The sequence below is a fragment of the Alternaria infectoria genome (assembly GCF_024043175.1).
Source record: "Alternaria infectoria strain BMP 0036 chromosome Unknown scaffold_6, whole genome shotgun sequence".
Taxonomy (NCBI): domain Eukaryota; kingdom Fungi; phylum Ascomycota; class Dothideomycetes; order Pleosporales; family Pleosporaceae; genus Alternaria; species Alternaria infectoria.
Window position 1 is genome coordinate 3,416 of NW_026250695.1, and position 22,136 is coordinate 25,551.

The 22,136-nt window shown below is 54.0% G+C and overlaps 7 protein-coding genes across 7 annotated transcripts; 6 read left to right on the top strand and 1 right to left on the bottom strand.

Annotated features, from left to right (window-relative positions):
- Positions 1 to 1,098: 1,098 nt before the first annotated feature.
- J4E92_004287 (uncharacterized protein) lies at positions 1,099 to 1,460 on the top strand (the record flags this gene model as incomplete). The annotated part of the gene is made up of 2 exons (XM_051495677.1): positions 1,099 to 1,400; positions 1,427 to 1,460. The coding sequence occupies 2 exons, from the start codon at positions 1,099 to 1,101 to the stop codon at positions 1,458 to 1,460; spliced, it is 336 nt and encodes a 111-aa protein (XP_051353517.1).
- A 286-nt stretch (positions 1,461 to 1,746) lies between these two features.
- J4E92_004288 (uncharacterized protein) lies at positions 1,747 to 4,385 on the bottom strand (the record flags this gene model as incomplete). The annotated part of the gene is made up of 5 exons (XM_051495678.1): positions 1,747 to 1,872; positions 1,925 to 3,301; positions 3,391 to 3,897; positions 3,950 to 4,276; positions 4,365 to 4,385. The coding sequence occupies 5 exons, from the start codon at positions 4,383 to 4,385 to the stop codon at positions 1,747 to 1,749; spliced, it is 2,358 nt and encodes a 785-aa protein (XP_051353518.1).
- A 1,318-nt stretch (positions 4,386 to 5,703) lies between these two features.
- ASF1 (Histone chaperone asf1) lies at positions 5,704 to 6,718 on the top strand (the record flags this gene model as incomplete). The annotated part of the gene is made up of 4 exons (XM_051495679.1): positions 5,704 to 5,812; positions 5,862 to 5,901; positions 5,954 to 6,262; positions 6,313 to 6,718. The coding sequence occupies 4 exons, from the start codon at positions 5,704 to 5,706 to the stop codon at positions 6,716 to 6,718; spliced, it is 864 nt and encodes a 287-aa protein (XP_051353519.1).
- A 1,105-nt stretch (positions 6,719 to 7,823) lies between these two features.
- J4E92_004290 (uncharacterized protein) lies at positions 7,824 to 10,611 on the top strand (the record flags this gene model as incomplete). Its single annotated transcript, XM_051495680.1, has 3 exons — positions 7,824 to 7,936; positions 8,001 to 10,548; positions 10,600 to 10,611. 3 exons carry the CDS (start codon positions 7,824 to 7,826, stop codon positions 10,609 to 10,611), a joined length of 2,673 nt encoding a protein of 890 aa, XP_051353520.1.
- A 764-nt stretch (positions 10,612 to 11,375) lies between these two features.
- Positions 11,376 to 15,076, top strand: J4E92_004291 (uncharacterized protein; the record flags this gene model as incomplete). Its single annotated transcript, XM_051495681.1, has 6 exons — positions 11,376 to 11,444; positions 11,494 to 13,347; positions 13,403 to 13,671; positions 13,720 to 14,479; positions 14,528 to 14,686; positions 14,735 to 15,076. The coding sequence occupies 6 exons, from the start codon at positions 11,376 to 11,378 to the stop codon at positions 15,074 to 15,076; spliced, it is 3,453 nt and encodes a 1,150-aa protein (XP_051353521.1).
- A 541-nt stretch (positions 15,077 to 15,617) lies between these two features.
- On the top strand, positions 15,618 to 18,484 carry J4E92_004292 (uncharacterized protein; the record flags this gene model as incomplete). The annotated part of the gene is made up of 3 exons (XM_051495682.1): positions 15,618 to 15,905; positions 15,983 to 17,911; positions 17,963 to 18,484. The coding sequence occupies 3 exons, from the start codon at positions 15,618 to 15,620 to the stop codon at positions 18,482 to 18,484; spliced, it is 2,739 nt and encodes a 912-aa protein (XP_051353522.1).
- A 543-nt stretch (positions 18,485 to 19,027) lies between these two features.
- Positions 19,028 to 21,793, top strand: J4E92_004293 (uncharacterized protein; the record flags this gene model as incomplete). The annotated part of the gene is made up of 1 exon (XM_051495683.1): positions 19,028 to 21,793. One exon carries the CDS (start codon positions 19,028 to 19,030, stop codon positions 21,791 to 21,793), a length of 2,766 nt encoding a protein of 921 aa, XP_051353523.1.
- Between the last annotated feature and the right edge of the window lie 343 nt (positions 21,794 to 22,136).

Here is a 22,136-nt window from a genome sequence, read left to right on the forward strand (position 1 = left end):
TATCGAACCTTCCGGCCCACTCCCAGACGACCCTCCCGATACCAAATCGGAATCCTCTCCCGATACCACCTCAGCCTCTTCCGATGCCCCTACCGCGCCCCCGCCCACTGCTCCTGCATCATCTTCTCCCTCTCCCACACCAGTACCGTCGAAAGTCGCTCAAACCCCTATCGACCCTCACGTCGGAACGCCAGAGTGCTTCCCAAGCCACGGGACTGCCGATGCGGATCGAATCGTTTCCATAGTGGTGACTGATGAGCGAATCAGCACATTCTGTGCTGGCACTGAACCAAATTGGACCCAAGTCGGGGCCGACTCAGGGGGAAATGGCGATCCCAAAAACAACAATCGTTACGACGCAACGTTCACCATGGACGCGAACGCCCCAGAGCTTTGCAACCTGTTGTATACGGAGAAAGGGAAGTCTCAGCCAGATGTTCAGAATGCTTGTACCGACCCATTCAAAGCAATCAGGGAGGCATGTCCGTTCAATGGCGGACAGGTGAAAGCAGATTGTGGAGTGTGGACGCTACAAAGTTGTCCGTCCGGTGGGAGTTGTAAGGTTGGAGAGCCGGGTCAGCACTGTCAGATGAATCCAGGGAGCGCGGTGTGCTTGTGATTGATGTAACATTCGCACACGAGGTCTTTGTAAAGAATTTTCCTGCTAGAGAAGCTGGTTAGAAGTAGTGGATCGTCAGTCGTCCTCATTTAGATAGTTCATCACGTAGTCAACGCCCATCCACTTGTAACGGAACAACCGCCGTAATAAAACAAACCACAGGTACCTTGACTTCAGTGGAATAGAATCATTTTCTCTCACTGAAAGCGCTTCCCTGCAGGATGGCGCGCCAAGCTTTTCGACATTGTGAAATCACTCCGCGTTCCAATGCGCTTTGTTCAACGTGTGCCCAGTGACTTTAAAGAGAGAGACTTCCGCTGTAGTCTTTGCCGATTGACCCGCAAAAGAGCCAAGCTTCCAAACGCCGTCAAGCCTCCAGTCATCACCCTACAATATTCAATCCAGACTCTTCTTCAATCACTATTTTCACAATGAAGACCTCTATACCCCTCGTTATCTTGACTTCGGCCACCGTCACTATGGCCCGCTGCTTTCCCGACAGCGGCCAGAAATGGGCCACCGAAGCCTGCAAAGACGCGGCTAGGGGTGCTATCAGGGACCTTTGTAACAGCGGTAGGCTCGCAGGCTATTTCAATCAGGGCGACACCAAGTACGCTTGCGCCAATTGCCCTTCCGCGGGCATCAAGTTTGATTTCGCTGTGGGTTGGCAAGGCCGAGGCGGCTTGACCCTCAACAAAGAAGACTGCATTAAGCGACTGACCGACGAGGTTAATGGCTGCCAAGCTGGCGGCGAGAAAGTTACTGCTGACTGGCTTTTCCGGTAAGTTTTTGTATACACACAGTTAGCTTTGTACGGACAAAAACAGCTGACAACGTCTAATTGTAGGTCTGACCCTAACACGGGCCGGTGCTGAGTATATCAGCTCGTGGGATCAAAAGCGACTGAGAAGTTACAATTGGAATGAAAGGAAGGATGGAGGAATGCTTGTGGTCGTATGTGAAAGAGTAGATAGTTGGTGCTAAATACAACGTACTAAACCCTTATCTGCAACAGCAAACCACCACTGAACACTGAAACGGGTATGACGAGCTGTCACCAATGATTTATGGAGTAATGCGTGATACGACAACGGAGTTGATATTGGTGCTTATAGTACCAGATGAGGTTACTGCATTCGACCCGAAGCCGGCCACTGCAGATTCGAAGCTGAGAAAGACGGAAATGCGAAAGGCGGGATAAGCATATTGCCCGCCCCCATCTCAGCATCACCGAACATCTCCTCGATATCATTCTACATCATGGTTAGCAATGCCAGTGTGTGGTGGGGCGAGAGTGTTACTTACCCAATCGATGTCGTTGATAGCGTCCATCGCAGTGTTACCGTTAGAACCAGCTGCCATTCCACCCTCGTACATGGTAGAGTTCGGGCTACTATTACTACTTTCACCTTGCTGTGCGGTGGTCGGCATCAGATTGCCTGGACTATTCCCAGGAATGACGTCGTAGGTTGCAACAGATACTGTCGCTGGCATGTCGATGGTACCCCAGTCTACAGTCGGCATAGCACCAGGAAACGTGTTGAGCCTGGGTACTAACGTGGACTGAACCCGAGAAGTCCGTGGTGGTGATGGCGAAGGCGGTACGAGATTTTGCAGGTTTGCGTTGCCGTTCAGTAAATGCGAAAGTGGACCAGAAGTACTCGGCTCCGACTGCGTGCTTCCATCAAGTCCACCCTCCTTCCTCTGTACGCGTTGTCGAGGCTCCAGGCCTGCTTGCGGCATGTCGGCAGGAACACGAACTCTTTTCAAGGCAGAGTAGGCTTTCGTCTTGCCGACGAGCTCTTCCAAAACCATTCTCGTTTTCTCAACGTTGGATAGTCCAGTGGGCAGATTGAACGAGTAGTCTAGACATTTCCATATTCGCTGCTCCATTGCTGGTTCCGGGTTTGCTACGTAAATCTCGCTTACGAGAAGAAGCGCGCAGTGGTGTTGATGGAGAGCACCGACGATCCATGCCCAGGAGGATAGCACTGGATGCTGCTCGATTGCCATGCCATGTTCCAGAATCATGGTCGCTGCGCTTAGTGTCAATTGTCGTAATCGCTCCGGCATTCGGCTGCGAGCAGAAGTAATGTACTTCTGTAAGATGGAAATATACAAGCGGTTCGAGACGATGCCGTATAGCTCCGACGCTAGAACGTGTAATAGCTCTGTCTTGGACAGCATGGGGAGATACTTCTTTTCCATAGCCGCTTGGAATGACTGAACACGCGACAGAAGCGAAGTGATTGTGACTTCGCTCTTCCCGTCAGCGCGTTGACGATCCAATTTTGGACGCTCGGTCCAAAGGAAGCGATGCATCTCGTATCCTTCAAATCGCATGAGGCTGATAGTCATGTCGGTGAAGTGATTGCGATCTTTACTGACGTCTATCCCGCCCTCACCACGCTCAGCACGGTCGAGATCAACATCGTCAATGTTCAGCGGAAAGCGAGTGTCATAGTCGTCGAGCCGGATTTGCGGACGTGGGCCAACAGCTTCGCAAGTACGTAGATCCAGGAAACATATTTGGTACCATATGAGGCGCCGTACTTGGATCTCAACCGGCGAGGAGCTGTAGGTCGTCGGGTCCCGGTGCAAACCCATACATTCAGCCAAGCGAATAAGTGACCCAGTTAGTGCAGAGTGGGCGCGAGATACTTCGTTGCGACATAGCGGAATCTATAGGAAGTTATTAGCAAAGTCTGGTGAAGTCAACGGTCACGACTAGGGTAAATTGTCGTGTACGCGCTTTAGGACGGCAGACTTACGAGGTACATCACGAAAGCCTGAATTGTCTCCAGTTTTGTAGTGCGTAGGAAGTTGGCTCGCGCAAGCGCTGCCTCCGTCCCTTCCCTGAAGCTGTCTATCATGGTTTGCTTTTCAACACCAAACTCGACTTGCACCATGTCATCGGTCATTGAAACGACTGAGTTTAGCAAAGCCGCAAAGAGCACTGCTTGGAAAGATGCGCGAGGCTCCATGCCCATGTTGACTCTGATCCAGAAGTTCTGATACTGTCGCTCGAATGAAGGGCGGTGTACGGTCCGGGCTATGGTATGCACCGCAACCCAATACTGAGAGAGTAGTTTATCAACCACGACCCGAGCAGGCAGATGTGACTCAAGAGCGGTTTGGTCGATTCCGGACGCCAACACAAAGTTTGAAGATGGAGCGACATAGTCTTGTGTGGGTGCTAACCAATTTACGGCGTCTTCTTCGATGGCAGATAGAGACGGAGTTTCGCGATCTGGTAACTCTTTGAGTGTTGTAGCAAGCTACGAGGATGGTGTCAGTGTGATCCGACATGCTAAACACGTGGAAACTCACTTCATCTGAGAGTCTTGGACGAACAAGTCCCCCAATGCGTTCTGTGATGCGAACTCTACCCATTCGAAAGCCCAGATCGACCATGTCGTCGTTGACATCGTCGTCAGGCTCATAGTAAGCTGCATCTTCAGTAACGAGATGTGTCGGCCGGAGATCCTTAGTGTCCTCGTCGTCTTCTTGGTCGCTTGACTGTTCCTGACCAGGGAGTGTACCAACCCTAGAAAAGCTTGCAGTATTTCTCAAGTTTATTTCTGTCTTGCGCGCAACATCTTCTTCAAGGCTCCTCTCCAAACGACCCATCTGCTCTTTAACCTCGGCTAGCTTTGCCTGAGCATTTGCATCAAGTCCGGAGGCAATGAAAACGCATTGTCGCGTGTTTTTGGTGCAATGTGTACATGGGTGGCCTTTGTCGCACTTCAACTTCCGCCGGCGACATTCGAGACAAGAAGTAATGAGTCGATTCCTGCGGCGAACGCGCGGTGCAGGCTGCTGTGTCCTCTTATCGGCTTCAACTGGTGGGGAAGCTTGAGACCCGTTCTGGTTCGACAATGATGGGCTCGACATGACCGAGATGCTGTTGAAGCTTGGTAGTGGAAAGCCTGAACCCTTACGGACGTAAGATCCGATGCAATGTCTCTGCGCAGCGATTAGCGACACGGTACATGAAGGATCGAACAGGGCATGCAATACGTTACTCACTTCCCCGGTCTCCACTTTATTGGGATTTTAGGGATGCTGGACTCCGGAATGGTACCTACCTAGGTAGGTATGCTTCGGAAGTTTAGGATGGTTCAGGCGTAAGACGCCAGCCACGTAGATACCAAGCTACGTTTCGTGCCAAGTTTCGTCAGAGGACGTGCACATGAAGTTGATGCCCTGCTTGCATGAACTCAAGACGTCTCCACGACTTTTGGAAGGAAACGTGGTGGCTGCTTGCTTACGACCTAGCAGGACTGCCCAGGTGCCCGCCCCGCTTTAGCGCTTCCGTGATGCATCGACTACGGCGGATCAGTCTTTGTCAGCGTCATTACCCTAGTCATTGTCTGGCCAAACCTATCTTACATGACTGTAGAGAAGAAGCAGAGGCTTTTGCGCGACAATTCGTTCCTCGGAGTCTAGCAAGTACTAATATCGGCACATGGCGACACTTTCAGATGCCTCTGGCCTGAACACAACGCCTGATTGTGACATGTGGCTTGGTAGCATGGCTTCATAGTTGGCGAGAAACCGCTCACTAAATCAGGGGGAGACTGACCCTTTTCCAAATGCTGAAGATAGCCTCGACCGTAGCTGCGACGTTCCTGGATGCAGCCCTGGGGTGAAGCTAATGCAGTCGACTGGATCCGTCTCGCTACCTATGTACGTATCAAGACTACTCAGACGCGAGAATCATCGCAGCATCAGTACATGATAGGCCTGGAACAACGCACGGAGCGATGCGATGCCTGGTGGGTTATTCCGGGTTCTCTTCAGGCGTGGAAGATATGTAGGACACGGCTCTGACGCGAACGCGTAACGCCTGGTCACGCTTTTAGTTGGACGCGACCCGCGACAGCCTAGGACAAAGATCCACTGATCGTTGCCGCCGCGATCTATCTAACGCACGTCCTCACCGCTTCCATAACAAACACCTTTTCCTGCCGCCTTTTGCAGAGTCCCCACCACGCACGCCTCTCGATTCTCAATCCCACCACATTGTCCATACCGACCGTCTCACCTGCCTTTATTCTCGCTTCATCACTTCCGCTTTCAAAATGTCTGTCGTGTCGCTTCTCGGTGTGGAGGTCAAGAACAACCCCGCGCGCTTCGACGAGCCGTACGAGTTTGAGATCACCTTTGAGTGTCTCGAGCAACTACAGAAGGGCAGGTGCGCTCAACATCAAGAAAATCACGGTGACTAACGACAATTCAGATCTCGAGTGGAAATTGACCTACGTTGGCTCTGCGACCTCGTAAGTCCACTGCCGCTCCTCCTCCTGAACACGTCTGATCAATTCCCCGCAGAAACGAGTATGATCAAGAACTCGACTCTGTCCTCGTCGGCCCCCTCCCCATTGGCGTCAACAAGTTCCAGTTCAAGGCCGATGCACCCAACCTCACGCGCATCCCCAACAGCGAGATCATCGGTGTCACAGTCATCCTGCTTAGCTGCAGCTACGATGAGCGCGAGTTTGTGCGTGTCGGATACTATGTGAACAATGAGTACACAGACGAGGCGCTGGCACTGGACCCGCCTACCAAGCCTGTCATTGAGAAGGTGCAGAGGCAGATCCTGGCAGAGAAGCCGCGAGTCACGCGCTTCGCCATCAAGTGGTACGCAGCTACAGACACTGGTGCTATTCTGGCAGTGCTAACCCATTCAGGGACTCCGACGAGTCTGCACCCCCCGAGTTCCCCCCTGAGCAGCCAGAGGCCGACCTCAACGCCGACGGCGACCAATACGGTATCGAGGAAGAGGAAGAGGAGGAGGCCGAAGAGGCTGAGGGTGAAGGTGTCGCCGCCGAGGGTGAGGATGCCGCCATGGCAGGTGCCGAGGACACTGCAGGCCCCGCCGCTGACGACGACGCTGAGTCCGAGGCCGGCAGCGAGGAGATCGACATCGAGGACTCAGAAGACGATGAGGAGGAAGAGGGTGAGGAGGGCGGAGATGACGACATGGAGATGGACGAGGGTGAGGCGGGCGCTGCCAGCGGTGACAAGCCAGCCCAACAACAGCCAGGAGGTGCCCCGCAGCAGCAACAGCCTGGTGCGGATGTCATGGTTCACTAGATGTCGCGCCGGGTTCCTTGCTTGCATACTTCACCATCGCGGGTGCTTCGAGCAGGAAGCGATATTTACCGCCTTGTGGTTTTCTTCCAGTCATGTAGACAGCAGTCGCCTCGCCACTGTGTCCACGCGATCTAGTCTTCACCTTGTCACGAAGAAGTTGAATTACGAATGACCCAGCAAGAAAGCAATTCATACTACGTGAGAAACCGCGTGCCGTGATAGTAGATATGTGGTTGAAGCTCAGATAGTCCACAAGAATGCACGCAGCCGCGCAAGCCATTCTTGGGCCCGAGTACGTGGCCTCTTGATATTCATCTCCGCAACGGTCTTCTTACCCTGCCGCTAGATCCGGGATGTGGCCTGCGCGGATCCGTCTACACAGGCTGAAAGTGGTGGTTCGAGTAACGCCAACGTCACTGCACAGCCTCTGAGTGAATGGCGCAGTGGTGGGAACTCGGAGGCTGATTTCCGAGACGTGTGTCGAAACATTTATAGTAACTGTGAAGGACAGGAAGGGGGGCGACATCGTTAATGATGCCGGTCACCACCTTCGGGATCCTTCGCTCCTGTTCTTGTGACCCTTAGAGTGCACATGTGTGCAAGCCTGAGGAACTCACTCGGCCATTGACGTCAAACAACGCACCTTTCACACACGGCAGAACCCTAGGACTACACGACTCCCCAGCGCCTGTTTCAGCAAACGGACTCGTCGGTCGTTTCGAATCTCTCCCTGGACTTATTCTTTCCCCCCTCAAACCTGCACCGCCGCCACTCCTGACTGTCTGTACAACCGCGCCCGGCGAGATAGTTGCACCATATACGACTACGAGGATCGCCCGCTCTCTCGTATACGATATCCGACAGATCGCAAGGGTTGCCGGCGAGTCTGCACTTAGCGACGGCGACTCAGGGCCATACCCCACCAAGTTAAGGTACGTTCATTTCCTGCTCCACGCGTCATTCGGCATGCATGGCGGCCTCGATGAGGGCTGCGCGGAACGGTCCCTGGGGCCAGGCGGCAACGTGCATCGAAGACGGCTTCCCTTGGACAACGGCTGACGCTTATATCTGAGCACCGCAGCGCATACCCTATCGCACCACGACAATGAGCTACCACCAAGGCCAGCCCAAGCTGGGGGCTACTTTTGTGCCAGGAGGCTTCGATGACTACTATATGCCGGCTCCTTCGCCTGAAGTCATCTCGCCTGCGCCTCAGCGGTTCGTTCTAGCCCATCGCCATGTGCATGCCCTGAAATTGCGGCTGACGTAGGTCTGGCGGTAGGATCATGCCCGAAGTGCCCGAGAACATGCAGGAAAACATCGCGCATCTGGAGTTGGAAGCCAACGGCCCTCGTGGTACCAACGGCGCCATGTCCCCCATGCAGAGCTACAATCAGTCACAGCACCCCAACTTCCCGCCGCGGCAGGCGAGCTACCAGAACGAGCTGCCCGTCCACAACGACCAATGGCCCGCCCGGCAAGCGAGCATCTCCTCTGCCTTCCGCCAGCCCCCCAACGTGCAGCCCCAGTCGGTCCAGCAGCAGCCGTCGCACGACTACAACCAGTTCGCCCAGAGCCACGACTCGCCCAACTTCTCGCCCTTCCCCAAGCTGCCCAACAAGCCCCCGAACGTGCCGCCGTCCGACGATGAGAAAGAGGCCGTCTTGGAGAATGCGCGCCTGCCCGTGCTCAACTCCAACGACCCGGAGATGCAGCTGGCATGGGCCCAAGACGCGCTGCAGTACGTAGACGCCGCGCAGCTGCACGAGCAGCGCATCTCAGAGATCCAGGGCGCGAGGCCGGCAACCCCACAGGTCGAGCACCAGCTGCGGCTCGATGCCATGAACGTAGTCACCTTCCTGGCTGACCAGGGCCATCCGAAAGCGACCTTCATGCGGGGCATGTGGCTGGAGTTTGGCAAGTTTGGCATGCGCGCAGACAAGAAGGAGGCCTTCAGGTGCTACTCCCGCGCGGCTGCAAAGGGATATGCGAGGGCCGAATACCGGATGGGCATGCAGTTCGAGCAGTCGAACGACCCGATCAAGGCCCTGCAGAACTACAAAGCCGGTGCGGAACAAGGCGACTCGGCCTCCAACTACCGCCTTGGTATGATGACGCTACTCGGACAGCACGGACAACCACAAGACTTTGCGAGGGGAGTGCATCTCATCAAGCAAGCTGCGGCTACTGCGGATGAGAATGCGCCGCAGGGTGCCTACGTGCTGGGCATGCTGCAGGCGCGAGAGCTGCCTCAGATCAACGTACCGGAAATGTTTCTGCCCTACGACGAAAAGGGTGCAAGACAGAATATCGAGAAAGCTGCCTACCTCGGATTTGCAAAGGCTCAGCTGAAGATGGGTTCTGCGTACGAGCTTTGCAGTCTAGGCTGTGAGTTCAACCCGACCCTTTCACTGCACTACAACGCGCTCGCATCTAGGCAGGGTGAGCCTGAGGCAGATATGGCTATCAGCAAGTGGTTCCTCTGTGGACACGAGGGAGAGTTCAACAAGAACGAAGAGTTGGCATACCAATACGCACAACGTGCCGCCGCAGCCGGCCTTGCGACTGCCGAGTTCGCCATGGGGTACTTCCATGAGATCGGCATGAACACACCTGTCAACCTGGACAAAGCGCTCGAATGGTACGACAAGGCCGAGAAGAACGGCAACAAAGACGCGTCTGCGCGTATAGAGAGCATCTCCAAGTTGTCGCGGACACTATCGAAGAAGGACCATGAGAACGTTGCCATCAACATGATCAAGTCAAAGCACGGCTCCATGCGAGGTCAGCGACCGGCGAGACTGCAGAAGTCACACGCTCCCATGCCGTCGATCAACGACATCAGCCCTTCCGATTACGGTGACAGCTCCCCAGGTGGCCGACTGCCAGCCAGGGGCGATAGTACAACGCCATACCCCATGTCTGACCAGCCTCCAATGATCTCAAACGCGCCCATGGCGGCACCCTATGATCGTCCTTCCACAGCAGCGCCATATCCTATGGACAATGGGCCTCCTCGGCTGAGCCCCCAACGGCCAGGTATTGCGGGCGGATTTGCGCCAGAGGTGAGAGCTTCTAGTACTCGACCTGTGTCCTCAGCGTTCAACATCAATCCCAACGTCTACCCTCCAAACGATCCCTACGGCCGCGGCAGCCCGCGCCCAAACCCCGGGCCAGGTTATGATATGGGGCCGATGCCAATGCGCCCTCACACGAGCGTAGATAATATGGGCCCAGGGCGTGGCGGCCGTCCTTCAAGTGGTGGCCGTGGCGCGCCGCTGCCACAAGGAGGACCTGCAAGCTACAGACAACCTGGAGGGCCGAGTGCTCAGCGCCCGGAAGCGCAACCCCGTCCATCAACCACGCAGCCTCCAGATATCGGATACAGTGCACCAGATGGACGTAACAAGCTGCAGAAACAACAGGGGGCGCCACTTAAGAAAGCGCCCACTCTGCCCGATATCGGGTACGTTGCACCTCTCGAGCCTCGCCAGCATACCCGTCCATCTACCGTTCAACCGGGCCAAGAGAGTAGAACCTCTTCGAGAATGGACAGGCCCTCGACTACTACGCCAGGGCAAGGCTCTCGGCCCTCCTCACGGCCGGGCTCATCAGGACGTCCCAGCGGATACGACAACATGCCCAAGCCTAACAGGGTGCAGACGTTGCAACAGCAGCAGCCACCTCCGAAGCCTGCGCCAGTACAAGCGAACAAGCCGGCCACACCTACACCGCCTAAGCCAGCCTCATCGGCTTCCTCGGCGGCAGGCAAGGGTCCCAAGACATTTGATGAAATGGGCATAGGGCAGGCACCCAAGGAGGGCGATTGTGTAAGTTGCACGTCCGGCATGCACCAAGAATTGTTTGCTAACCTCCAACAGGTCGTCATGTAGATTTTGGAGCGCTGGAACAGCGCGATTTGGATGACGTTTTGCATAGCGGAGTTTTGATCTTGCATAGTAGTGAGCGGTCGCAGTACTAACACTCGATATACCCATCTTCGGAACACGTGAAGCGGCATTGGCGACTTTTAAGTATAGACGAAATACAATCAGACAAGACAGAACTGTGATCAATGGCATGCAGGGAAATCAAATCGTGGTGTGCGGGGATGCTAGCCTACGTGCACCGTAGTCGTATTTTCACTGCTGCCAACAGGCCGTGGTAGTGCAATCCGACTGCACAAATTCTTCTTGAGTCTTACATGCGAATAATATGGACTGTCGCAAGACCATGGCGATGCGAAATCGCCTGGAATTGGTCGGGACGAGAGTAGCTACCCGTGGACACTGAGGCAGTTCCTAGATCGCGCGCGTCGACGCGGTGTCACGTGTCAGCACAAATCCGCAGTGAAGTCAAAGGTCTTCTCAGGCTATGATCAAACAACGATCCAAAAGCGTCGCCTGTGTCTTCTCTCACGCTTTTCGGTTTTCAATTCGATGATTCCTTCCCCTCAAAATCAATGAGAGCTGTTGGCCGTGATGGTACCGTGGGGGTGAATCCGCTGGCCACCTGGGCATGCGCGGACGCTAGCGCGGTTCCTGAACGGCTCAGCGGGGAAGGAGCGCGTTCACAATTACCTCACTCGCAAACTCCACCTGCAACCGTACCTCCAGCCTACCCGCGCCTGTCGATCCTCTGGCTTGTGGTCGCAGTCATGTCTGGAAAGCGCTCTCGCGCTCTCACAGATGGGCTTGATCCCAACGGCTCAGGCAGTAACAGTCGCGTATGTCAAACGCCCCGAAGCCAACAGCACGCATGCTAACATCGCCCAGAACAAGCGACCCCGTCAATCTGAATCCGAGGGCAGCGATCAGTCTTCGGACGACGAGCGTTCCAATGCAGCCAGCGGCAGCGATTCCTCCGATGACGAAGGCGAACACATGCGCGAACGAGAAATACGGGCGACACAACAGGTGCAGAAAGAGCATCGGGCAACTGCAGACAGGGAAAACGTCGCGACGGATTCTGGGATTATCGAAGAAATCCAGTGCATCAACTTCATGTGCCATGAACATTTGACAGTAACCCTGGGGCCTCTGATCAACTTCATCATCGGACATAACGGCAGCGGAAAGAGCGCCGTGCTCACTGCCCTCACAATCTGTCTGGGCGGAAAGGCTACCGCCACAAATCGTGCCCAAAATCTCAAAAGCCTTATCAAGGAGGGCAAAGATCATGCCTCCGTGACTGTCAAGATCAAGAACCAAGGGCCACTCGCTTACAAGCCCGCGCAGTACGGCGACTCGATCATCGTGGAACGACACTTCAGCAGATCCGGAACTTCAGGCTTCAAGCTCAAGAACGTGAACAACAAACTCGTCACCAACAAGAAAGCGGAGCTCGAAGACATCCTAGACGCCTTCTCCATGCAAATTGACAACCCGATGAACGTCCTGACACAGGACATGGCAAGACAGTTTCTGAACCACTCCACGCCAAAAGACAAGTACAAGTTCTTTCTCCAGGGCACGCAGCTGGAGAACTTGAACAGAGACTATCAGCAGATCGAACAATCTTTGGAAGTCATGAACACGAAAGCCGAGGTCAAAGAAGCCGACCTCGCGACTCTAAGGCGCGAAATGGAAGCACTGGAGAAGAAAGCCAGAAAAGCGGCAAGCTTACAGACGATGCGAGATAAGGAAACGGAATTTGCTCGACAAGCAGCATGGGCCACGGTTCGTGAACACGAAGATGATGTTGCGCACAATGAGAACGGACTCGCAGACACCGAGAGAATCATACAAACCTTACAACAACGTGTAGAAGATGCAGGAAAGGCCTACGAGCTGGCGGATCAGGCCCACGAAGCCGCCAAACAAAACGTCACCGATCTCACGACTGAGATGGAGCCAGCAGAGCAAAAGGCACTTGATGCTAAAGCAAAGTTCCAGGAAGTCAAGGGAAGACTCGTGGTGCTACTAGCTGATGAACGGATTGCACAAGGTGAAGTGAAGGAAAGGGAAAAGAATGTGCACAAGTTGGAAGCAGAGATTGCGCAGTACCGACAACGACAGGCTGAAGCAGACAACGGCCGTCACGCAGAAAAGATTCGAGAACGTGATGACGCCAAGGTCAAGTACGAGACTGCCAGGTTAGCATTCGAGGGCCATGATACTGGGCTTGCAGCGCTACAAGACCAACTGGCGACAGCTCAAAAGGAGCAGAACGAAGCAGATCGAAAAGTAGAGGACGCTCAAAAAGAAGTTTCACGTATACGGGAATCCATCGCAAGAATGCAATCAGGTCGGAGTAATTGGGACGATGGGTATCAAAATCGCCAAAGGCTGAGCGAGCTACTCCGCGCGATCGAGTCCGAGCACAGATTCCGGGAGAAACCAGTTGGACCCATGGGCCGTCATGTGAAGCTGCGCTTGCAGGATTGGGGTGGAATTCTTGAAAAGCAATTTGGTCAAACGCTGAACGCCTTCGTCGTCACTAGCAAGCCAGACCAGAATATACTATCAGCCCTTATGAAAAGGGTTGGCTGGTGCGCGCCATCTTTCTGCTTAATCAACAACGCTAACGATGTCAGGTCTGCCCCGATATACATTGGCAAGAGGACGCCTATAAACACCGATGGCAATGAGCCCGCAGAAAATCTTACCACATGGATGAAGGCACTTACGGTAGACATGCCTTTTACATCCACGACATAGAAGTATTTCACTAACTAGCACGTAGTTTGACGATGATCTTGTTCGAAATCAGCTCATCATCAACCAGTCAATCGAGCAAACCGTGCTCATTGAGAACATGGACGAAGGCGCTCAGTTTATGTTCAACCGCGGGCCGCCTACTACGAACGTCAAGATGTGTTTTACCTTTGCGGATGGCGACACAACCAAAGGTCGTGTCTTCGTCTACAACAGTGGCGGAGGTATCAACAACAGTCCGATCGCACCGTATACCGGAGCTCTGCGTATGCAGGTGGACAAAGATACTCGAATCCAGTGCGTATGGCGTTTCAATATCAGATCATTCGCTAATAGCATACACAGACTAGAAGAGAAGAATCTGGCCCAGGCCAAGGGACAACTTGAGACCTTGCAGCAGCAGTCCAGGGAGCGGCATGATGAGGTCAACAAATGCAAGGCTCAGTTACAGGACCACGAACGCCAGAAGAAACATCTGAGACTTGCTTCCCAAACTGCTTCCAAGGAATTGGAAAGACTTGAGTTCGAACTGGAGAAAGCAACTCCCGACGAAGCAGCTATCCAAGTGCGGGAGTCAGAGCTTGCGGAAGCTCAAGAAGAGTTGAAGAACGTCATGAATGTCTACGAAGATGCGGTGACGCAAAGGATCGGACTCAACGACGAGAATAGGGCGAACAAGCAGGAGATGGAAGCTGCACAGAAGCTTGTTGCTGATCTCCGGTCCCGGCTCGACAAGGCGCACGTGACAGTTCGAACTCTTCAGGGCACACGACAAGAAGAGCTCCAGAAAAAGAACGAAGCCATCGAGCAGGTTGCCGAAGCTGAAAAAGTAAAGAAGAACTGGCAAGAAGAGCTCTTGGAGTCGCAACAAAGCCTCGCCGAAGTAACTGAGGGTGCGACGAGCATATGTGAGCGTGTGTTTGTCCCCCCTAATTCAACTTCCGATGACCTACAGCGGAGAATGGTTCAAATGGCGAAAACCAGGGAAGAGGCTGAACGGGAGCTCGGTGGATCACAGCTGGACCTTACGCGGGCGGCAACTGAAGCGAAGCAGAAGCACCACGATGCAATGAAGGAGTTTGAAGACATCAGAAGTCTACGCAACGTAAGTTTGGTTACACGTATCATAATGATTCTTACTGATCCGGCGCAGCAACTCATCACTACGCTTGACAACCGACGCAACCGGTGGAAGCAATTCAGATCTGGCATCTCTGTTCGGGCGCGAGTCACGTTCAACTATCTGTTGAGCGAGCGCAAGTTCAGAGGTACACTGAGCATCGACCACAAGAAGGCTCTTCTTGACATTCATGTAAGTCTGGACATCAGTTTGACTCGCACAAGGCGCTAATTCCATCAGGTTCAACCGGATATCATGGAGCGAAGCGGAGACGGCAGACAGACAAAGACCCTCTCGGGAGGTGAGAAGTCGTACTCTACCGTGTGTCTTCTCCTCTCCCTGTGGGATGCAATGGGCTCGCCTATCCGCTGTCTCGACGAATTCGACGTCTTCATGGACAGCGTCAACCGCGAAAGGAGTATGCATATGATCATCCAGGCTGCTCGACGTTCGATTGGACGACAGTTCATCTTCATCACTCCACAGTCGATGAGTAACGTCACGCAAACGTCCGATGTCAAGATCATCAAGATGACGGACCCAGAGCGCGGACAGACAGCATTGAATGTGCAGCGGACTTGAAATACCCCTGGAATATGGCGTTAATGTGTTGGCATTTGTCGGTGTTGTTGTCGTTGTCGTGTGGGCCGATGATCACGGAGTTTGAGTATGGATATACCCGCTGGCAAAAGAAATGTGTCTCGTAGCCATATGCATATAGTACCATGGTCACGTTTCTAGCGTTCCTGCACACTGGCTGGATGCTAGTCTGTCAAAATGATCAAAAATTCAATTCGCGTTGTGTTCAAGAAGAGCTCACGTAATGTGGCCGTGACATTTGCCGCGCAAAGCGTAGTCGCGAGTTGCGGCGTAAGCGGCCGTAGCGGGTTGTACAGGGAACGGAGTGGGTATGCAAAAGGTAAGGCGGATGTGCACCGGGATCCAGGGTCTCTTGGCCAACCACGTCGATGGACGGGTCTGATACAACTCTCCCACCTCTCGACTTGCTGGCAAACCTTGGGCCCATGTGAGAAGCAGATTTCCGTGCTGTCTCTGCACCTGGCTTCCTACCCTCCTCCGGGAGCCTATATGCCCCCCACCGACTCGCCGTCGACGCACCACCATGGCCGACTCCCCACTCTCAACACCCGGCACTCCAACCACTGCGTCGCCGCAACCTTCCGACAGAAACGCCGCCCGCTCCTTCTCGCCCGCGCAGGACGACGCGCAGACGGGCGACATGCAGGGACACGCCGAGGGTGCGCGGACGAGTGCCCCGGCGCCGAGTGTGGTGAATGCGACGGGATCAGCTGAGCAGGCCATGGAACCCAAAGGGAAAGAGAAGGCGACCAAGGGGCCGCTGAAGCTGCTGGATCTGCCCATGGACATCCTCAAGGAAATCATACACCAGGTGAGTAGGGGCGCCTTATGCGCTGCACCCTGTCATGCGGCACGGCACTGGCTCGATGCTGACGTGCACCTCAACAGCTCCCACACACCAACGACCTCACCTCGCTGTGCCTCTGTCACTCGGCCCTCCATCGACTCACGATCCCATGCATATACTCGCGCTTCGACATTGTGTGGCCTGACGAGAGCACCCACAACGAGCCTCGCGCTGGCGTCGATGCTCTCACCTATGGCCTCGCGACGCTGGTCATGGGCGACGACTGCTTCCCCCACCAGAACCGGCTGAGGCTGCAGGGACAGACGCCGACCGCACTGCTGAGGACTGCCGCCAACCCATACCCTGTTCCGCAGCGGCGGTTTGGCAACTACTACGGACAGTTTACCAAGAAGTTCTCTCTCGGCAATGGACCGCAGGCATGGGTTCAGGAATACATGATCACCAAGGAAGGCGGGAAGATGCTGGGGACCTTGGTGGCGCTTGCCATTGCGCGCATGATCAATCTGGAGACGTTCGTGTGGGATATGCCTACGGGTGTGCTTCGCGATGTCTGGCTTGCGCTGTCGAGCCTCGCCCACCGGAGTGACGGTGAGGAATGCCGTCTGGACCGCCTCTGGATACGATGGCACGACAACACAATCGACGCGCCGATCCCGCCGCCCGCGCCACCCATGATACTCAACAATCAAAACCTCCCTCCACCCCCGAACGCTACACATCCGAGTGGACTTGGCACCGTCCAAGCCCCCGTTGTTGTGGTACCCCCGTACGCACCGAGTAGCATGTCTGCGCTAGATCGAGTTGAACACCCTACCTTTTCTGCCATACCTGCGCTCAAGAGTTTGAGTGTCTTGGACATCGACGAGTTGCCTTACCTCGACGAGATGAGCATTTTGATCGCAAGATCCCAGAAGAAACTACGCGAACTACGGATCGGTATCGCAGCCCATGCACAACAGCGGGACTGGGTGACCGTCTGGGAGGGTGAAGGTCTTCAACAAGTCGACTACAACGCTACATCGACTGCCGCGTGTTCAATAGGAGAGAAAAGGCTAGGGGGCGTTCTCGGCATTCTCGTTGGTCGCATACACAACATGCGCCATTCGGAAGAACCTCCAACCCAGAAGTCCGGCGCTACCGGCGTCACAGAACGATCAGTAGAAGCAACGCCCGCCAAATCGGCAGCCTCCTTGCCCCTGCCCTCCATAGCCTCGCTCTCACTACAAGAACGCGACCCGGACCAGGATGTGGATCATTTCGGTAATCCGATGGAAGATAACTCCATAACAGAGGGCGTTAGTCTCTTCAATGACAATCAGCCGTTTAGTGCTGGACAGACTGCGCAGGCTCCTGGTACGGAGAGAGTCGCTGCAAAGACACCTCCATCTCGTGACGAGACTTCTGGCTCAGAAGATGAGCCGCGGCTGACTGGCAAACTGAAACTAGAAGTACTGGAGCTCGAACGCGTCCCTCTCTCCGTCCCAGTGCTTCGCAGAGCCTTCGATTGGTCGATTCTATCGACATTGACTCTTCTTCACTGCAGCAATCACGAACAACTGTGGAAAATACTACGGAGAACATACACCCCTCGTCCCCCCTACCCTGGCTCACCGTCTTCATCCAAGGCGTACAAGGCCTCCTACACCCTTCGATCGGAATACCAGCTCAACCTCAAGCGAATACACACTAATACAGTGTCTCCTTCGCTGATCACGTTTCTCAAAGAGACACTGGCGCCGAATAGTCTTGAAGTGCTCTTTCTCCAAGAAGGCCGCTCTTACTCGTCTACGGTCACAGTAGATGCGATCTACAAGGGGCCATTGCGGAGACATCGAGGAAGTTTGAAGAAGCTAATGATAGACAGTGGAGAGAAGAGCCCAGACGGACACACGACCAATAGTTCAAGGTGGAGACGGTGGATGCTGAACCGCGAGATCCTGACATACATAACAAGCGGCCGTATGAACAGCTTGCGGGAACTCGCAGTGTCCATCGACTACAAAGACTGGGTATGTTGCGCCTCATCACAATTTCAAGAAATGTGACTGACGTCTGTACAGCATCACTTCCTCCAACGTCTCCCGTACATCCCTCATATTCGCTCCCTGTATATCCCTTATATCGCCGATCACGCCCATGGCAGTAATATCGATCCACGCGAACTCGCATACCAGATACTCGATATTGTGCACTTGCGACCGGAGATAGAGCTCTGCTACATGGGCCTATCTACCAAGTGCTTTGAGATTCTGGAAAATCGACCATCAAATTATGACCTACGACACGATGGCATGCATGCCGATGGTAGTGGATCTGCATACGCTACACATGATCCGATGTTATCCGACGACGAGAGCGAAGCTACGGAAGACGAAGACGACGATGACATGGACGATGGCGCTATGCCGCCCGGTGGTGATGAGACCGAGAGCGAAGCAAGTGACGATGTCGACGTTGAGAGCGACGATGAATCGTTTGTGCAGGACTCGCAAAAAGGTCCAAAGTTACGTGTTCGAGAGATACTCTTCTACGAGGAACGAGTTGAGGCGTTTAGGAGGCGGCACGGCGTGCTGAGGCCTTGATGTAATGTGACTGATACGACGGGCATGGTGTTCTATAGTATTACTGCAGCATTTTCTGTACGCATGGGACGGAGCTTGGAATGGGACGGTGCAGGAGGCGTACATGGTAGATATCCTTGATACTTTTTCCATCAGGTATGTAGTCTCGAGACCTAAGCTCTCGTATTGCACAATGTCGAATCATGACTCGATGTATTTGCAGGCAATATAGTACTAGACATTGAGAAACATCATCATTTGACCAAGATGTGCGCACAACGGTGAAGGTCAAATGCTTTTCGTCATACTTTGACATGGCGGCTACCCCACGTGAATACGCGTTGGAGCTGGCCCGAGCTTGATGGGCGGTGGTCGCGACCGCTGCTGCGCGAACAAACAGACAACAATCCCCAAGACCCGACGATGAGCAGACTTGTAGCAGCAGCACACCCGTCGTTAGATGGCACATCGATCGCACGTCCATGAAGTCTCTCATATTACCACGTACACGAACACAAGCCCAAACAATCGCATAGTGGGGCCTCCGTCGCACCTCCGTCCGCCATGGACCATTCCACCCTGGTCTTCGCGTCCGTCTTTCCAGTCCTCTCCTTCTCGCACAGCACACCGACGCCGATTGCGACACCAGATTTGGGGCATACAGCGCCTGGGACCTCGTTCGGTAGCCCGTACGCTCTGAGGAACGCCGAGAGCCGAACACCAGCGCAAGCACATGGGCAGGGACAGCACAGGGCAGTCAAGCGCAACATAGCATGGAGTTGCGCGACGCGATTCCTGAGTTTGCCAAAAGACATCAACTTCGCGCCTAGGACACAGAAGAACAGGGAGATTGAGGAAGCCCTCGACTTTCTCTTGAATGGAGAAGGCAAGAGCGACGATGAGAAGGAGGAGACTCTGGTCGAATGGTACACAAACGAGTGCAGGCTGCACTTTGCGAACCATGTCCGACCCGGTCTAGAAGAGTTGTGGGGGGATGAAGTTGAGCTCCAGCGAGCCTGGGAGATTCTCGATGAAACGCAGCGTATCCTCGAGCAGGTGCAGAACGTATACCTCCAGCCCTTCACCGACCACCTACTGCCTCTCTTACAGCAGAACGCCAGTAACGCGACCCTTCGACCGAGCAGACCTACACAGATCGCCGACTCAGATACTGCGAGTGCAGCAGATTGGAAGTTTCGCCGGAATATACAGGCTGTCTTTGCGCATTGTCTGCCGCTGCAGCGATATGGGAAGACGTTGAGCTATGTCTTGTACGACGCTGGATGTCGCTTGTTCCGCATTTATACCCGACACGATGGCATGCAGCCGAGTGCTTCGCCCGAGAAGACGCAGGAGTGCAGAAAGCGAATGATCACCTTGCTACAAAGCCTAGAGCGCGTTGGACTCGGTGGTGGCAGTGCGCAGGAGGCCTTCGCACACGCCATGAACAAGCTGCTCGACTCTTTCATCACAAGCCACTACTTGAAGGTAGACTGGTATTCCAAGAAGTCAGTTGTGCCGCAGTTGAGACTGTGGATTCAGGATGGCTTCTGTCCACTCGTCGAATTGGTACTAGAATGTCTGCGGTGCGAGCAGAGTAGCATTCTGCCGACCGAATTGGCTTCATGGCAAGAGATGGCTCTAGCTAGGCTTGGTCGGGCGAGAGTTGACAACTTGTTCGATTTTGTCATACACTGGGATAAAAGTATGGGCGCCATCCTGGACATCAAAGAGTATCTGCGGGTTTCAAACGCGAAGCAACATCTCACCTCGAGCTTTTCTCAGCAAATAGCGAGACGCCTGTTACATCCTGGAGCTACCACGACTTATATACTGAACGTCTACATCTCCATCATTCGCTCCTTCCACGAGCTTGAGCCTAAGGGAGTGCTGCTTGAGCGTGTAGCTAGACCAATCAGACGGTACCTGAAGGAGCGAGAAGACACAGCGCGCATCATAATATCAAGTCTGCTCACTGACCTGACCGACGAAACTGGTAGTAAATTCTCATCTAACAGCGAGCTCTCGTACGAGATTGCCAGCGAGATGGTGAAGCCGTTTGCAAACTACGGGCAAGATACTGATGAGGAACTCAACTGGAACGACATGAATTGGCAGCCTCTACCACAAGACGCCTCACCAGACTACAAAAAGTCAAAAGTTGAAGACGTGATATGGTTCCTCTTAACACTCTGGGAGCGAGAGGACTTTATCAACGAGCTGAAGAACATATATGGTGATCACTTGCTTAGATGTCAAGATCCAGAATATGAGAAAGAGATTCGACTGTTGGAGCTCATCAAAGTCCGCTTGGGTGACGACAAGCTACAAGCTTGCGAGGTCATGTTACGAGATGTCTTGGAATCGAAGCGTATCAACGGCACCATCCGCACAACAATCAGCGTACCAGCAGCGACATCACTTGTTACGCCAGACCACCGTAGCAGAGAGCCTCAGACACCAGACGGCCGACAGCCACGCACACCACAACCTCGGAGACCTGGACGTTCGACTCGAAATATCACTCCTTCTGCATCCAACGCTGCAACACCTCCTGGCCCTACGCTTAACGCACAGATCCTATCATCGTTCTTCTGGCCACAACTTCGCGACGACACTTTCCGCGTACCCGCACAGATCGATGCGTTGCAAAAAGAGTACGAGTCGCGTTTCGAGCGTATCAAAGGCATGCGTAAATTGCGATGGATGAATGCCCTGGGCGACGGCTCTATAACCCTCACCTTCGATGACCGCACAGAGGACTTCGACCACCTCACACCCTGGCAAGTCAGTGTGATCTACGCATTCCAACCTCAACCCGATGAGGAAGCAAAACACTCAGACAAGGGCGGCGAAGGCATCACACGCACTGTAGCTCAGCTAGAAGAGATGCTAGAAATGGAGGAGAGTCTCGTCACCCAAGCCCTTGCTTTCTGGGTTGGAAAGTCTGTACTCCGCTTCCACGCGCCATCTACCTACTCTATCATCGAGTCTCTCCCCAAACCGACGTCTAAAACTGGTGCTCACGATGCCGATGCAGCGGCTGCAGCAGAAGAACTAGCTACCATCCAAGCCAACGCCACCAACAACACTGTCAAGTCTCAGAGTGAGATGCTGTATGAGAAGAAGGATGTCTACACGGCTTTCATACTGGGCATGATGGCAAATCAGGGTAACATGAATGCGGGCCGCATCACCATGATGATGCGTATGATGGTTCAAGGCGGATTCCCATTCGGAGCCGAAGAAGTGAAGCAGCTACTAGGCGATTTGGAGGCAGATGGCAAGGTCGTGGCAATGGGCGGAGATGTCTGGGGTATCAGGAAATAGACTATCTCCGGTACGCTTGTGACATCCTCACAGAGATCTACATAGAATCCTACCCATGCCGTCTTGTTCAGCGTCAAGTTCCGGTCGTTCATCCATTGCACAATTTCCGCCTCACCGCCTCAACTACTCCCCCCATCTCACATCACACACAATCTTGACGTTGCCCACAAGTAGCACAACCCATCCTTCGTCGCCCCACCCGCCTATCTCCGTTTCCCAGCAGATCTCCCCGTACAACGTGCAACCAGCAGACCGCCTAAGAAAACCCCTCTAGTATCACAGAGATCTACGGGTAAAATCGTAGATGAGACTGTACGACTGCTACACAGACTTCCGATCCTCA